The following is a 13,399-nucleotide window of genomic DNA, read 5'->3' as shown; positions in this document are numbered from 1 at the left end:
TCTTCTGAGAGCATGTTGATTAAACCTAGAATTCTAACTAAATTCAATTTCTTTTTAGCAAAATGTCATTTAGTTTATAAACTTGCTTAAAAAGAAAAATTCAAACATCCTTCTCAAGACCTCTGAAGCAAGTCTGCTTAAGTGAAACCCACCCTGGATGGCATACGCTCCCAGTTGAGCAGCAGTGTTAATGGGGCAGGGCAGCCGGCCCTGAAGGACATCTTGCTTCACCTGCAAGAAAAACTGATACCTAAAAGAGAAACAGAAAAGAGAGATTAATAATCTCTTCCACTACTGTGATCTGAAGGTTCAGACCCTCAAACCTGTCGCCTTTAATGAAAATTAAGCCGATTTTTGCTCTTTTGTGAGGGGGCTATTGAGGGAACAGGGACTATTTAAACACACTGCAGAGGCAATCAGGGTAGTGACTAAGGAGTGAAGGGTCTCAAGTTCAACCAGATGGATTGCATCCCAGCTCCAAGACTCACTAGCTGTTTGCCTTGAGTGGCTATTTCAAGTAACAACCAGGCTCCTCAATGGTAAAAGTGAGACCAGGAAGTATCTATACCTCATCAGGTGGATATGGATGTTACACACAAGCTATTCTTACCGTTCTCATCATTGCCGCTGCTGCTGCCACTATGACATGTTCTCCTTAGAATGAAAATATTACAAGGACACACTCAATAAGCTATGTGTTCCCTACCGAGTCTAAAATCATGGATACAGGACAGAAAGGTCATTATAATTCCATCAGTCCTCGCTGCCCATTACCTGAGGCTTTGCTCATTCCATCTGCTGAAAGAAAACCTTTTATAATAACAGTGCCACATATAATAACTGAAGACTTAAAAAATGAGGTTAGTACCATTTTTACCTCCATTTTGCAGATGAACAAGTTAACAGACAAAAAGAGATGAAAAAAATTCGTCCAAGATCTCACAATTAGTTATGTAGCAGAACTAGAACTGGAACCCAGTAGCAATTATGACCCAGAACTCTCTAAATCAGGATGTTATGCAACCGTTAAGGTTTTCCCCTTCCCCTTCCATTCAGGCTTTCTGCCAGTGGGTGACGCATGTGAAAGGTTTATGAACCAATACAATGAACAGTCAATGCCATCCTCAGTCACCACCACTCACTTTCTCTCTCACTTTAGGCTGTCTTTTGTGATTTCTCTATTTACAAGGTGATTCCTGCTGTCATTGGAAAGGAACAAGAGAAAGCACAGGAAATTAACTATAAAAGTCAGTTGTCGTAAGTATTTCTTTACCAAATGCTCACAATAAAGTTTTGAGTGAGAGAATTTTAAATGCTACTCTGATAATTTCTAGAAGTTCAATTCAGTTGCTCAGTCATGTCCAACTCTTTGCACCCCCATGGACTGCAGCATGCCATGCCTCCCTGTCCATCATGAACTCCCAGAGATTACTCAAACTCATGTCCATTGGGTTGGTGATGCCATCCAACTATCTCATCCTCTGCCGTCCCCTTCTCTTCCTGCCTTCAATCTTCCCAGCATCAGGATCTTTTCAAATGATTCAGTTCTTCACATTAGGTGGCCAAAGTATTGGAGTTTTAGCTTCAGCATCAGTCCTTCCAATGAATATTCAGGACTGATTTCCTTTAAGATGGACTGGTTGGATCTCCTTGCAGTCCAAGGGACTCTCAAGAGTCTTCTCCAACACCACAGTTCAAAAGCATCAATTCTTCAGTGCTCAGCTTTCTTTATAGTGCAACTCTCACATCCATACATGACTACTGGAAACACCATAGCTTTGTCTAGACGGATCTTTGTTGGCAAAGTAATGTCTCTCCTTTTTAATATGCTGTCTAGGTTGGTCATAGCTTTTCTTTCAAGGAGCGAGCATCTTTTAATTTCATGGATGAAGTAACCATCTGCAGTGATTCTGGAGCTCAAAAAAATAAAGTGTGCCACTGTTTCCACTGTTTCCCCATCTATTGGCCATGAAGTGATGGGACCAGATGCCATGATCTTTGTTTTCTGAATGTTGAGCTTTAAGCCAACTTTTTCACTCTCCTCTTTCACTTTCATCAAGAGACTCTTTAGTGCTTCTTCACTTTGTGCCATAAGGGTGGTGTCATCTGCATATCTGAGGTTATTGATATTTCTCCCGGCAATCTTGATTCCAGCTTGTGCTTCATCCAGCCCAGTGTTTCTCATGATGTACTCTGCATATAAGTTAAATAAGCAGGGTGACAATATACAGCCTTGATGTACTCCTTTCCCTATTTGGAACCAGTCTGCTGTTCCATGTATGGTTCTAAACTGTTGCTTCCTGACCTGCATACAGATTTCTCAGAAGGCAAGTCAGGTGGTCTGATATTGAGAATTTTCCACATTTTGTTGTGTTCCACACAGTCAAAGGCTTTGGCATAGTCAATAAAGCAGAAATAGATGTTTTTCTGGAACTCTTGCTTTTTCGATGATCTAGCAATATTGGCAATTTAATCTCTGGTTCCTCTGCCTTTTCTAAAACCAGCTTGAATACCTGAAGTTCACGGTTCATGATTGTTGAAGCCTGGCTTGGAGAATTTTGAGCATCATTTTACTAGTATGTGAGATGAGTGCAACTGTGCACTAGTTTGAGCATTCTTTGGCATTGCCTTTCTTTAGGACTGGAATGAAAACTGACCTTTTCCAGTCCTGTGGCCACTGCTGAGTTTTCCAAATTTGCTGGTACATTGAGTGCATCACTTTCACAGCATCATCTTTTAGAATTTCAAATAGCTCAGCTGGAATTCCATCACCTCCACTAGCTTTGTTCGTAGTGATGCTTCCTAAGGCCCACCTGACTTCCCATTCCAGGATGTCTGGCTCTAGGTCAGTGATCACAACATCATGATTATCTGGTTCATGAAGATACTTTTTGTATAGTTCTTCTGTGTTCTTGCCACCTCTTCTTAATATCTTCTGCTTCTGTTAGGTCCCTACCATTTTGGTCCTTTATTGTGCCCATCTTTGCATGAAATGTTCCCTTGGTATCTCTCATTTTCTTGAAGAGATATCTAGTCTTTCCCATTCTATTGTTCTCCTGTTTCTTTGCATTGATCACTGAGGAAGGCTTTCTTATCTCTCCTTGCTATTCTTTGAAACTCTGCATTCAAATTGGTTTATCTTTCCTTTTCTCCTTTGCCTTTAATTTCTCTTCTTTTCACAGCTCTTTGTAAGGCCTCCTGAGACAACCATTTTGCCTTTTTGCATTGTTTTTCTTGGAGGTGGTCTTGATCCCTGTCTCCTGTACAAATATCATGAACCTCAGTCCTTAGTTCTTCAGGCACTCTGTTTATCAGATCTAATCCCTTGAATCTATTTCTCACTTCCACTGCATAATTGTAAAGGATTTGAGCAAATTTGTACCCACAGGCTTAAGTGCAAATCTGCTCAACACCCTGCAGTTTCCCCACCGCTCAGTAACGTCACCATAGTTCTCAGGTAGTGGAAACCGAGAACAATGTGTAACCCATGGCACCCACATTCAATCACAAAATCTGTTTTCTGGGGTCTATACACTTTTCACCATCTCCTAGTCCGGGTAACTAACCAGAACATTTCTAAAACTTTCACAACCCTGTCACTAATCATACTTATCTCTCTTACAAACAAGAAGTAAATGGGATTAATGTTACTCCCTTGATTTACAAAAAAAAAAAAAACAAATAAAACAAAACAAACAAAACTTAAGAGACTTCCCTATGCCTTCAGGATAAAGTTCAAGATCCCTAAGATAGATTGTAAGACTTTTGCTTACTTCTTGAGCCAAATCTCTTGCCATTAACTAATGACTACCCCCACTCCCTAACTTGCAATCACTTTTCCAGCCCTACTTAAACACTTTCCATTCCCTGAATGCTCATCTTAGGCATCAAATCCACTTTGTTATAATCATCTGGGTTCCTCTTGAAGAGGAGAAAAGCAGAGTAAAGTAACATTAGCAGAACTAAAATGCAAAAATATAAAGATATTTAACCAGGATTACATAGATTACTGGAAACTTGTGTTAGCTTCACTCCCTTCCTCAATTGCTAACTTGGAATCTCTTTTCCCGAGGTGGTTTTTTTTTTTTTTTTGAGTAAATGGGTCATAGATGCATATTTTTCTTGCTCTACTAAGACTTTTACAATACTTGATTGAACAGTAAACATCTTTTGCCAAATAAATTGAGGGGCCTAATTCTATAGACTTTGCTTCAGAGAGAAATGGAAAGAGAACCAAAGAGATGAGAAAACAAAGAGCTTAAACACAGCAGAAAAACAAGCAGGTAAAAAGGAGAAGAAACCAGATTCCACCAATGACTATATTTCTAGTATCTCAGGCTTAGCACACAAGTACTCAGTAAATACCTGTTGACTTGATGGATATAAGAATGAACAGAAAGACAGATGGATGAATATGGGGACAAATTAGCATCCTTTGTTGTCTCTGAAGGACTTCCCTGGTGGCTCAGATGGTAAAGTGGCTGTCTACAATGAGGGAGACCTGGGTTCAATCCCTGGGTTGGGAAGATCCCCTGGAGAAGGAAATGGCAACCCACTCCAGTACTATTGCCTGGAAAATCCCATGGACAGAGGAGCCTGGCAGGCTACAGTCCATGGGGTCACAAAGTTGTCTCCGAGAAATTTATGAAAAAAAAAAAAAGGAAAAAAAAGGACATCTATTCAAATTTCCCTGGATAGCTTGCCTTTTAAAGATACTGGAGATCTTTAAACCATTTTACTTTTTTAAAATTCACTAAAATCAAAGAAGACAAGTAAACTCTTTTAAACTAATAATTTCATTAATCTCTATCATAGCAAGCATCATATTAGTTTTATATAAGAGAAATCTCTGACACAGCAAAATCATATTTTTACATGTTAAACACTTTATCTTATCTCACGGCTTATTTTTAATATACATAACTAATTTTGTCCATTTATGAGACTTAGTGTACAATATAATATTTTATTTTATTTAAAGTATCTGCCTGCAGTGCAGGAGACCTGGGTTCGATCCCTGGGGTGGGAAGATCCCCTGGAGAAGGAAAAGGCTACCCACTCCAGTATTCTGGCCTGGAGAATTTCATGGACTGTATGTATAGTCCATGGGGTCACAAAGAGTCAGACACCGACTTTCTCTTTCACTTCACTTTCTTTATTTAAATTACAGATTTAGAGTTGATAGGTCTTCCCTTCTACATCATTCCATTAAGGCTATGATTGGATGTTTGAGTCCTTGTTTATCTCTGGTTTTAAGGAGATAAATCCCATTTTGCCTAGGACAGTTTTAGCTTAAGCCTGTTATAAATTCTCCATTATTAAGAACTTTTCTCATCATGCTCCAAGTGTTAGGGTTTGAACAGCAAATTATATGATGACCCGAGTTATATTATACCCTTACTCGAAAAAAATAATGCTGATCCAGAACATAGTCTGGTACAAAGCAATATCTGCATAAAACAGTTACTTGTTATCTTTTAATATAAATCACTGTACTAGTATATATGGAGAAGGAAATGGCAACCCACTCCAGTACTCTTGCCTGGAAAATTCCATGGACTGAGGAGACCGGCAGGCTACAGTCCATGGGGCTGCAGAGAGTCGGACCCGACTGAGCGACTTCACTTCACTAGTGTATATGCGCTGTCACCCCAGTGAGATTAAGAGCCCCAGGAGTGGGGGGTCCTCCATCTTTCACCCCAGCCTCCCTCATCACAAAAGTACAACCAGTACAACACAAGAGGAGGACTTGAAATAGTGGCATCACAGTTTTCTGTTTATGTGATGTTCATAGAAAAGAGCTGACTTGACACCCCGGACGTACAAGCTGCTAAGGACCATCGATGATTCAGCAAGTGCCAGGGATGAGAAGAACAGGCAAAGGAGACTTGCTTAAAGAAGAGGCAGAGAGAAACCGTTCTTTCAGGAGCCCAAACAGGAGGTTCTGAGGCCAAAGACAACCAAAAATGCTTGAAGAATACCAATGCAGCTTGAAGCATACCTTCCCATGACTTAAGACCCTGCTGAGTAAACTGAAAGATGTGGGGACAAGTAGAAGCTTGATTTCTGGTGCCAGCTGAATGTGACACCCGGAAACCTGAGAGAAGAGGTTGCCTGCCTACACAGGAGGAGTGTTCTCTGAATCCAACAGAGAAGCCTAATCATTGGGATAAAACAATGTGCTGGACAGAGGGGAATGTTTAAATAACAACATAATAGTAAACATGAGGGGGAGGGGGAAACAGCATGCATGGCTTAAGAAAAAGAAAAACAGGAGACTCGCCCACTGACTATCAAGGGAATATGGCAAAGACTGGGAATAACATTTCTGCAGCTTACAACTGATGATAAAAATACAAGAGCAAAGAGTTGTAATATCATCTTATATTTGAATAGTCTTTTAAAGGTCACAAATTTCTTCTGCATCCATACTGGAATGTGATCCATGCCTCAAATCTAATGTGTTGAGGATCATTATCTTCACTTAGAAGGAGACAGGGACCCCGAAGGTCACTCAACCCATAAAGAAGCTAAAACACACTAGCCTTCACAAAGAGAAGAATATGGATTACCAGATATAATAATAATAATAAACTGACAAGCTTAATGTCAACCTCTAACAAAGTACAATAAAATATTAAAAAACAAACGCTTATTTTTGGAAGCTATTCATCATGAACAAGTTATTTGGAACTAACATGATTCTCTTCTTTAGGAAGAGTTAAAATTTCAATGGCAACAAGATCAGTGTCTCAGTCGTGTCTTTGTGACCCTATGGACTGTAACCCACCAGGCTAGTCTGTCAATGGGATTTTCCAGTTAAGAATACCAGAGTGGGTTGAGATTTCCTTCTCCAGGGGATCTTCCCCAACCAGGGATCGAACCCACATCTCCTGAGTCTCCTGCATTGAAGGTGGATTCTTTACCACTGAGCCACAGGGGGAAGCCACAAGGTTTGTCAGCAAAGCAACAGGCAGACTCCTTCACTCACTCATTCTCTGTCTTTTCTCTCCAGAGGACTGAAACCACAGCTCTCTCGGTCACTACTAAATTTCATGGGTCCTCAGTGCACTGGACAACAATGCCCCACATATTATTCAACGGAGGGTGACTCAGTGAGGGAATTCTGTCTTGATGTGCAAATTCAAGAAATGCAGGCTAGAGGATAGTAGTAGGATGCTCTGATTAATGGATTGACTTAACCTGGAAGATCTATCTTCAGGGCTCCAAGATGGTCTTTTCCTCCCTAATTTGTGTGTATGCGGGGCAGGGGGGCGGGGAGAGGGGTGGGGGGCGGGTGCCGTGCGCTGGGTCTTCACTGCTGTGTGTGGGCTTTCTCTAGTTCCAGCAAGTAGGAACTACTCTTAGTTACAGTGTGAGGGTTTCTATCGTGATGGCTTCTCTTGCTGCTGAGCACAGGATCTAGGCAGGTGAGCTCAGTGGTGGCGGCTCAAGGGCCTTAGCTGCATGTGGGCTCCTCAGCTGTGGTGCACGGGCTTAGCTGCCCTGCCACTAGTGGGATCATCCCAGACCAGGAATGGAACCTTTGTTCCCTGCACTGGCAGGCAGATTCTTATTCACTGTACCACCAGGGAAGTCCTCTTCCCTAATTTTTAATCAGTAATCTAAACTCATAAGATAATTCATTTTATCTACTCTTACCATCTACTGAACACTTACATTTTTACACAGGTGGCGTGGTGGTAAAAGAATCTACCTACTAATACAGGAGACTCAAAAGACAAGGGTTCCATCACTAGGTCAGAAAGATCCCCTGGAATCAGTTCGGGTCAGTTCAGTCACTCAGTCATATCCAACTCTTTGCGACCCCATGGTCTGCAGCATGCCACACCTCCTTGTCCATCACCAACTCCCAGAGATTACTCAAACTCATGTCCATTGGGTCGGTGATGCCATCCAACCATCTCACCCTCTGTTGTCCCCTTCTCCTCCTGCCTTCAATCTTTCCCAGCATCAAGGTCTTTTCCAATGAGTCAGTTCTTTGCATCAGGTGGCCAAAGGACTGGAGTTTCAGCTTCAGCATCAGTCCTTCCAATGTATATTCAGGACTGATTTCCTTTAGGATGGACTGGTTAGATCTCCTTGCAGTCCAAGGGACTCTCGAGAGTCTTCTCCAACACCACAGTTCAAAAGCATCAATTCTTTGATGCTCAGCTTTCTTTATGGGCCAACCCTCACATCCATACATGATTACTGGAAAAACCATAGCTTTGACTAGACAGATCTTTGTTGGCCAAGTAATGTTTCTGCTTTTTAATATGCTGACTAGGTTGGTCATAGCTTTTCTTCCAAGGAGCAAGCGTCTTTTAATTTCATGGCTGCAGTCACCATCTGCAGTGATTTTAGAACCCAAGAAAATAAAGCCTCTTACTATTTCCATTGTTTCCCCATCTATTTGCCATGAAGTGATGGGACCGGATGCCATGATCTTAGTTATCTGAATGTTGAGTTTTAAGGCAGCCTTTCATTCTCCTCTTTCACCTTCATCAAGAGGCTCTTTAGTTCTTCTTTACTTTCTGCCCTAAGGGTGGTGTCATCTGAGGTTATTGATACTTCACCCCTGGAATAGGAAATTAAATTCCCTCCAGTATTCTTGCTTGAAAAATCCCATGGACAAGGGAGCCTGCTGGGCTACAGTCCATGGGGTCACAAAGAGTAAGACACAATTGAGTGAGTAAACACACACACACACGTTTGCTTGTAATATCTAATATATTCTTCCTGTCATCTTTTTGAAGAAATACAATAATGCCATTTTACAGATGAGAAAACTGAGACTTTAAAAGGTTATGTAATCTTCTCAAGTTAACATAACCAGTGAATGGCAGAGTAAGGCTGCAAAACCCAACCTGACCCCACAGCCTGCCTTAACAAATATGTGCATTATGCTGATAAAATCTGCAGAAAATACAGAGCTATGAATGATACATACTACATGGAAGTTTGTTATAATATTTTGAATCAGAATTGAAAATAAGTTTAACAGATGCCATGAGGACACGAAGTATTTAAAGAACTGAAAAAGACAAAGAGTTTAGATCTATTTTGCATAAACCTAGAAAGAATACCTAGTGCTGACAGAGGTCCCAGAGACCTTTTATTTCTTTTTGAACTTCCTACTGCTTTGTGAAGCAGTAAGGTTTCCTCTCTTAAAAATGTTTAAGAAGAAGCTGGCTGACAATTCAGGAACATTTTATAAAAATGGAATGTAGGATATATGACCTCAGAATCCCCCAACTTCATTTAATATCAGAAAACATTTTAGAGCAAATTGTAGGTACTCCAAGTTGAAGCGATTCTATTAACTTATATTTTTCATAGTCTGGAACCTTATTTTTTAATGTCTCTCACTTACCTAAAAAAAAATTTCCCTCTAAATACAATGTCCTTCTGGAATACTTCATCTAATATGACCATTTATGTACTTAATGCAGCACTACCTATAATTTTAAAATGAAACAAGCTGGACAGCCATCCACAAGGGGAGGAGTATAACAAATGGGTTAGATGGTGAAAGAGGTCTGTAACAATATGTATGAAATTGTGTGATTTTCAAAAGATCTATATATACAAAGAATAAGTAAAAGTGTGTTTACTATAGCTATTTTTCATATACAAATTGCAAAGTATATATACAAGATAGATAAACAACAAAGACCTACTGTATAGCATAGGGAAATATGTTCAGTATCTTATAATAATCTATAACAGAAGACAGTCTGAAAAAGAATATACGCATATACACATTTGTATGTATGTATATATAAATGAACCACTTCGCCATACATCTGAAACACTGTAAATCAACTACACTTTCAGTTTTAAAAATTAAATTTAATTTTTAAAAAAAGAAACAGAAGAGAGAAAGTGAAGAAATAAAAACTAAAAAACCTAAGAGCCAATACAGAGTAGGCTGAAACAATTTTCCAAAGAACTGAAGCAAGATAAAAATTCAAGGTGCAAATGCAGACAGAAGTATGCTTTTATTTTGGGGGATTTTGTCTTTTGGTTTCCTTTTTGCTTTTGCCAAAATTATCTTGTGTAATTGACTCCCTTTTTAAGGTCTATTATGCCTAACCATTTAAGTTAACATATTCATGCAAATCAGTGATTTTATCTTTAGGATATACGAAGAGGGAGTATATTGGAGAAGGAAATGGCAACCTATTCCAGTATTTTTGCCTGGAGAATCCCATGGACAGAGGAGCCTGGTGGGCCACAGACCATAGGGTCACAAATAGTCAGACGTGACTTAGTAACTAAACAACAAGAATATATAATAGTAGCACATTAAATGCATATTTAACTTACCTAAATTTGACTGTATGTTTTTTCACAATAAAACCAAATTATCATAGATCATGGCCACTAACTGTAAGCTAACTATATCACCTGGTTATTACAAGATCTGGTCTAAAACTTGAAAGAAAAAAGGTTGCATTCAATATATTGTGGGGTTGTACATTACAAACAAATCCATGTATTCTGCTAATGAGCCATTAGAAGATTCTGAAAGGAAATTTCTATGCATCATCACTATTTGTGTGAACAGATACGAAGGAATGCATTATTAGAAAACACTACTCTTTTTCTCCCTTAATACTAAATCAAGCACTCTTTTGGACTCTAACCCTCACTTAAGATGTAACTAACTGAACTGTCAGAGAAAAGAGAGAAGAAAATAGTAGTGCTAGCATTTATTACCCACTGAACTGTGAGCCAACACAACCAACTTAAAAGAGCTTCACATACATTATTCCATTTAATGCTTATAAAAACCTTACAAGACAGGTGGTGGAGGTGGTGGTTTAGACGCTACGTCATGGCGGAGTCTTGTGACCCCGTGGACCTTAGCCCACCAGGCTCCTCTATTCATGGGATTTCCCAGACAAGAATATTGGAATGGTTGCCATTTCCTCCTCCAGGGGATCTTCCCCACCCAGGGACTGAACACAAGTCTGCTGCATTGGCAGGCGGATTCTTTACCTCTGAGCCACCAGGAAAGCATGAGGCAGGTACAGTTCCAATATTATAAGTAAGGAAACAGAGGCACAGAGAAGTTACTGATAACATCAAAATGAAGAACTTCCCTTGTATTTTCATAAAATGTTGTGCCCTGTAATTCCCTGATCACTTACAGATACAAATGTGCTTCTATATCACTTGGACTCAGGTTCCCCAGAAACCTCAACTTAGAAATGACTCTTGACTGCAAAGACTATTCATGAAACTCCAGTGTAAATAGGACCCTCACCTGAGCCTCTCCCCAGCACAGTGTCCCTTCTCCCATAGAGGTTTGCTCAGAGAAAGCCTAGACACAGTCCTGCCTTTCCAAGCGCTCACTAACAATGTAGCGATGGAAGACTGGAAAGCAGATGTCAGCACAGTTCTGCAAACGAGGCCTAATTACAATACTTCAGAGCAGAACAGCAGAGGTCCCATAGCTGACCTATCTTTTCTGTGCTGCTGCTGCTGTTGCTAAGTCACTTCAGTCATGTCTGACTCTGTGAGACCCCATAGACCTACCATGCTCCCCCGTCCCTGGGATTCTCCAGGCAAGAACACTGGAATGGGTTGCCATTTCCTTCTCCAATGCATGAAAGTGAAAAGTGAAAGTGAAATCGCTCAGTCGTGTCCGAAAGTGAGACAAATCAAGAAAAAAGGAAGTGGAAGGAATAAGACTTCTAAGGAAAAAGATAAAGGATGGAACAGAAACAAAACCATAGACTGTCTTCGTTATCAAAGGTATGATTTCCAGTTCTTTGAACAACGCATTGGGTTCTACTCAAGCCACGCATGGGTTCATTAGAAAACTGACCATTTAAAGGCAAGTTAGGGAAACGCTTCTGTTTCTGCTACCACATGTAGGAAGGTCAGGCTTCCCAGGTGGCTCAGTGGGTAAAGAATTCGCCTACAATGCAGGAGATGCGAGTTTGAGTCCTGTGTCAGGATGATCCCCTGGAGGAGGGCACAGCAACCCACTCCAGAATTCTTGCCTGGAAAATCCCATGGACAGAGAAATGTGGTGGGCTACAGTCCACGAGGTCACAGAGAGTCAGACTCAACTGAAACGACTGAGCACACACGAATGCACACAGGCAGGTCATTAGTGGAATAAGTGAAAACAGAATGCTATTGTCTGCTCTTCATAAGCCAGTTTCAAATGTTGGCATGGACTGTTTTAACAATATAACCAATACCAATCAGAAAGTTTGCCTTAATTGAAATAAGATACTCAATGACAAAGGTGAAGTAATACATTATAAAATACTGGGTTTTCTCTCTCCCTTAATACTAAAAGCAATTATCTTTTCATTTTCCATAGAGATGAATGAAATCTCTGAAGAGATAATATTTAAGCTACAATAACTAAAGAGAAGTAAGTAGCTCTTCAAGTTTATATTTACATATGCAAGCTCAGCATCAAAATATCGTCCCTACATAAATGAATTTAAAACAAAACAGAAACATACACAGAAAACAGACTTGTGGTTGCCAAGGGGGAATAAGGGCAGAGAGGGGTGGATTGGGGGTTTGGGATTAGCAGACGCAAACTATTACGTATATTACAGTATGGATAAACAGTAAGGCCCTACTCATTGTTTAGTACACAGGTATAGCACCTTTTAGAACTAACACCCAAAAAAGATGTCCTTTTCGTTATAGAGGACTGGAATGCAAAAGTAGGAAGTCAAGAAACACTTGGAGTAACAGGCAAATTTGGCCTTGGAATACGGAATGAAGCAGGGCAAAGACTAATAGTGTTTTGCCAAGAAAATGCACTGGTCATAACAAACACCCTCTTCCAACAACACAAGAGAAGACTCTACACATGGACATCACCAGATGGTCAACACCGAAATCAGATTGATTACATTCTTTGCAGCCAAAGATGGAGAAGCTCTATACAGTCAGCAAAAACAAGACCAGGAGCTGACTGTGGCTCAGATCATGAACTCCTTATTGCCAAATTCAGACTTAAATTGAAGGAAGTAGGGAAAACCACTAGACCATTCAGGTATGACCTAAATCAAATCCCTTATTATTATACAGTGGAAGTGAGAAATAGATTTAAGGGCCTAGATCTGATAGATAGAGTGCCTGATGAACTATGGAATGAGGTTCGTGACATTGTGCAGGAGACAGGGATGAAGACCATCCCCATGGAAAAGAAATGCAAAAAAGCAAAATGGCTGTCTGGGGAGGCCTTACAAATAGCTGTGAAAAGAAGAGAAGCGAAAAGCAAAGGAGAAAAGGAAAGATATAAACATCTGAATACAGAGTTTCAAAGAATAGCAAGAAGAGATAAGAAAGCCTTCCTCAGCGATCAATGCAAAGAAATAGAGGAAAACAACAGAATGGGAAAGACTAGGGATCT

The 13,399-nt window shown here is 40.2% G+C and overlaps 1 protein-coding gene across 10 annotated transcripts in view; it reads right to left on the bottom strand.

Annotated features, from left to right (window-relative positions):
- EPB41L4A (erythrocyte membrane protein band 4.1 like 4A) overlaps positions 1-13,399 on the bottom strand; it is a 296,657-nt gene that overhangs the window by 116,434 nt on the left and 166,824 nt on the right. For all 10 annotated transcript variants that reach the window (NR_198911.1, NM_001435210.1, XM_010808814.4 and 7 more), the window contains one exon: positions 153-250. Coding sequence is in view for 9 of the 10 variants with exons in the window: in NM_001435210.1 (NP_001422139.1) it covers positions 153-250 (98 nt within the window). In the remaining variant the exon portion in view is untranslated. The remainder of the gene's footprint in view (positions 1-152; positions 251-13,399) is intronic.

The sequence above is a fragment of the Bos taurus genome, chromosome 10 (genome assembly GCF_002263795.3).
Source record: "Bos taurus isolate L1 Dominette 01449 registration number 42190680 breed Hereford chromosome 10, ARS-UCD2.0, whole genome shotgun sequence".
In the NCBI taxonomy this organism is placed as follows: Eukaryota; Metazoa; Chordata; class Mammalia; order Artiodactyla; family Bovidae; genus Bos; species Bos taurus.
Note: the sequence above shows the minus strand (reverse complement) of the source record. Positions and strands in the feature narration are given on the sequence as shown.